Source organism: Lactuca saligna, chromosome 7 (assembly GCF_052625555.1).
Source record: "Lactuca saligna cultivar CGN05327 chromosome 7, ASM5262555v1, whole genome shotgun sequence".
NCBI lineage: Eukaryota > Viridiplantae > Streptophyta > Magnoliopsida > Asterales > Asteraceae > Lactuca > Lactuca saligna.
This window is the reverse complement of record NC_136423.1, coordinates 150,696,236-150,700,692: the sequence shown is the minus strand read 5'-3', so window position 1 is coordinate 150,700,692 and position 4,457 is coordinate 150,696,236. Positions and strand designations below refer to the sequence as shown.

The 4,457-nt window shown below is 29.8% G+C and overlaps 1 protein-coding gene across 1 annotated transcript; it reads right to left on the bottom strand.

Moving 5' to 3' along the window:
* Positions 1-1,786: 1,786 nt before the first annotated feature.
* LOC145005253 (B-box zinc finger protein 21-like) lies at positions 1,787-3,967 on the bottom strand. Its single transcript, XM_078964318.1, has 3 exons — positions 3,602-3,967; positions 3,112-3,499; positions 1,787-2,073 (listed from the first exon to the last, which is right to left on the bottom strand). The coding sequence occupies exons 1-3, from the start codon at positions 3,785-3,787 to the stop codon at positions 2,066-2,068; spliced, it is 582 nt and encodes a 193-aa protein (XP_078820444.1). The 5' UTR covers positions 3,788-3,967; the 3' UTR covers positions 1,787-2,065.
* Positions 3,968-4,457: the final 490 nt, after the last annotated feature.

The following is a 4,457-nucleotide window of genomic DNA, read 5'->3' as shown; positions in this document are numbered from 1 at the left end:
CAATTTATGACACGACACAACACAACAAAAATACACGACACGAAATAAAAATGGGACGAAATTGAAATTTGAATTGGTGTTCGTATCGTGTTCATGTTAAGTGAAAAAGAAACACGATGACGTGTCGTATCGTGTTCATGTTAAGTGAAAAAGAAACACGATGACGTGTCGTATCGTGTTCGTGCTCAAAATTCAACACGAAATTGACATTATTTAGCATTTATTTTTCGTGTTTATCGTATTATATATGATTAAATATAAATAAAAAAAACTAATTGTTATTTTTTGTTATCGTTATCGTTGTCATGTTGTGTCGTGTTTGTTGTTTTTTAATTGATTTGTTTTCGTGTTAGTTAAAAAAACATGACATCATGTCGTATCGTGTTCGTATTACATAAAACTTTGTCGTGCCGTCGTGTCAGACACAAACACGACACGATTGCCCGATTTGTCACCGCTACTATTTTTTGATTTTTGAAAATAAAAACCAAATTCTCTCATTTTCATTATTAATTTTTATTAAATTTATATAAAAGTAATAATGTATGATTCATACACATTAGATCTATATACAAAGTTATAAAGTATGATTCATCATTTATCTTTGATAATCATTAATTTAGAATAAGGTTGTGTTTGGTTCTAAAACTGTCCATTCATCACGTTCTAGTTTTGTTATATTAGGAAGTTTGCTCTCTAAGAATGTTTTCAATCCCGAAACCGGTCTTTGACCGAAATAACTGAAAACCAAAAATGATGAATTGGGAGAACTGAAAATTGGACTGAATACCTATACCTAGCTCTAATCGATTCCAGTTGTGGTTTAGTTTTTCGTTCAAAAAACTCATCCCTAATTTAAAACCTCATATTTTATGATTAAGCATTTAATAATTGATATGTTGATGTGGGTTTATAAAGCTAATTCGATTTTGTGATCCTATGTCTAGGTTTACTTGAAGAATTTAGATTATGTTTGACAAAACCAACTTACAAGTTAGCTGATTTTTCAAGTTTTTTTAAGTTGTTATATTTGACAAACCAAAAAGAAGTTTATAAACTATCTTTTAAAAAAATTACTCAAACTAACATTTCAATGAACTTTTTTTTTTATTTTTTTTTAAATTCTTCTAAATATTCCATTTACTTATTTAAAAACTCACTATCTCACATATCCTTTTATGTCATTTTACATATTCAACTAATTTATCATCTATTTTTACTAAATATTATTTTTTATCACAACTAACTTTTTATCTATCAGACGTTAAATTCAGTTCTGGACCACTATATATTTCTAAAATAGTTTTCAATCTCATTACAACTATGGTTGTCATATATTTTCAAATTTAATTGAAACTGCTATGACTTTCATGTTAACTTTCTATTTAGAGATTAATCTTCAAAAGAAATTAAATATTTCTTTATTTTTGTTCCTACAAATCTTTCTATCTAATTATACGATGACATGTGTTATTTTAGTATACTAAAATATAATTAAATATGATATATGTCATTATTTAATTGGATAAGAATATTTGTAGGAACAAAAAAGTAAGATGATATTTAATTTCTCATTCTTAAAATATTAATCTTGAAAACAATGTCATTGCATTATTGGGATGTAAAATAGTAAAATAAATTATAATTATTTACATTACTAAAGTAATAATGTTTTCTATATGTAACATTTTTCATATTTATTGACCGAACAAAAACATACAAAAAAGTAAATATAAAAAACCCAACAACAAAAGCAATACACCCCCCCCCCCCCCCCCCCCCCCAAACTAAACATAACCACAAGGGCAAAAGCAGAATTTTACAATTTACATGTTGGTTTAGGGTTATGTTCTTCTTTTGATGGATGAAGATTGAACTGAAAAATGTATTTGTTGGTGCTGATGGATCCCCTCATCTTCGATGAGTTCCCTTTACAAGCATCTTGTTAATGGATGATGGTGATGTGAATTTACACAAATGCCCATGTCTTAGTATGCATGAACAACCCAAAATTGGCATTGCTGTCAGGATCATATGCCATAAATGGGCAAAATATGCTTGCTTGTCATAAACCTGTCAATGAATGCGAAATGAGAAGTGTTATAAAACTTATACAATCGAATATTTTTCATCTATATTTATACTTCATAATATATATTATTTTTTAAAACAAATTGAACGACAAAAAGCTCATTACTTGGGGGACCATAATTTGGTCATGGGCATCCATAACCCGATTCTAGAAGTGTCCATTTGACTTTGTGGAAAAAAAATCTGAACTACATTTATGTAATACTTTTTATTAAACCAGTTTGAATTTTCTTCAGAGATATTAAAATGATTTTTTTTATTGTAATTATCCAATAAAGTACCAAATATGTACCAATGTCGTGAAAAAAGGTTTCACTAATTGCATTTCGTTTTACATGTTTTATAAAAAGTAAAGATACTAAAAAAAAATCTTTAACTTAAGCCGAAAGAATCAGAAATAGACACCGACAAGAATTATTAATTTTCTTTTATAAAAGCTTAGACACTTTTTGTCCAAAGATGTATTATTGCATTGAATTTTTTTTTCTTTAATAAAATACATAAAGCTAATTTAGATGTCAATAAATTTTTGTAAGTATTTTAGCTGGATAATAAATATTTAAACTAACTTATTACTAATAGCTTTAAAATTTTTTTTTGTAATATTTTAAATAATCATCGTTGAGCCGCAAAAGTAGCATATGCATTTATTCTAATAATAATAATAATAATAATAATAATAATAATAATAATAATAATAATAATAAAAAAGTGGTTGGGTTGATTGATATATAGATATTTTTTAATATATTCATTCTTTTATCTAAACATCATTATAGTTCAATATGATAATATTCTTCTAACTTATGGTAAGTAAAATTTGTATTATAAGAATAGAAATATAATTATACGGTATTAATTTTTAAAAAATCTAGATCAAAATCAATGTTTCTCAAAGGGTAGAATTTCTATAGGTTTTAACTTTTTTTGCTAATATAAAACTTAGGAAAACTAAAAGGGTAAAAAGTGTAATCTCTTTAACGTAAAGGTACCAAATTAGAAAGACATGCAGAAACTTACAGAAGCCATAAGGATCAAGGAATTCATCAACATGCCATCCGGGCAGCGTTTCCATCAAATACTCTGAAATACTTCTCGTCTCCATTGACGCATCTTCTTCGTGGCTCACACTGCAATTCGAATGGTAATTAACCGATGCACCTTTTTGATTGAACGAATCACCATAGCGTTTTGTGCTTTCGATTTCGATCGAGCCGTTTGAATTCGAGGAAGACGGAGTTTGTTGAGATGAATCATCGTAACACGATAAGGTCGACGAGAGCTTAACTCCGGTGAGAAGAAACCGAGTGTGTTTCTGTGTGTGTTCGTTCGAACTGTGAATCGGAATGTCGCATTCCCTGCACAAAATCGCTCGATCTTCTTTGCAAAACAGAAACGCTCTCCTCTCCTGCTCAATTCACATAAAAAAATTTACAGAATCAGATCAGATCTTCTGTAAACAATCAGAGTATCCGGATTTGAATTCTGAATTCTGAATTGTTTGGCGTACCTGACATATATCGCAGCGAGGGGAGTCTTTGAAAGAAGGATGGAGGAGGGAGAAACGAGTGTGTTTGCTGGCGAGCTTGTTGGCATGGTGGACGCGGTGGTCGCAGGCGGCGCAGAGGGAAGCTTCATCGGCGGTGCAATAAACAGCGGCTTCCGATTTGTGACAAACGTCGCACTGGATCTTCATTACTGTGAAGTGGGGTTTGGGGAATTATGGGATGTGATTGTACCTATGATATGGACGAGTATATATGCATATAAAGGGTAAGGGGGATGGGAGGGGGTAGTACAGCTAAGAAGAAAGCAGTTTAGAAGGGATTCAGAGTGTGATTTTAACTCTTAGTTGATGCTATTTTGAGTGTGTGTGTGTGAAGAGTATGGACAAATAAATTGACAACTTGGATCCAGTGGTGGGGGAGGGTAAATTCATAAATATATCAATTTATTGCGGTCATGCTAAGTACATGTAAAACTTGATATGAAAAATGATAAAAGAAAGGTATGCATATCCAATCCTATAAAGGTATATTAGATATTATTTATAATTAGATTCTCTTGGTTCTAAAAGTTTGATATTTAAATAGGATAGTTTGGTTGTTGGATGAATAAAAAACCGAACAAATTCAATATTATTGGATATCTAATTATACACTTTTCAATATAAATATCTATTTAAGTATTAACAAGTAAAAATTTTAGAAAATGATAGAATAAACAATTACAAATAATAACTCTTGAAATTAGGATAAAAATCGGATGTTGATTGAATGAATATAATTGGATATCTTGGATAGTCAAAGTAAATACTTAATGAATAAAATCAATCAAATTTATCGAATCAAGGTTCGGTTGAACAC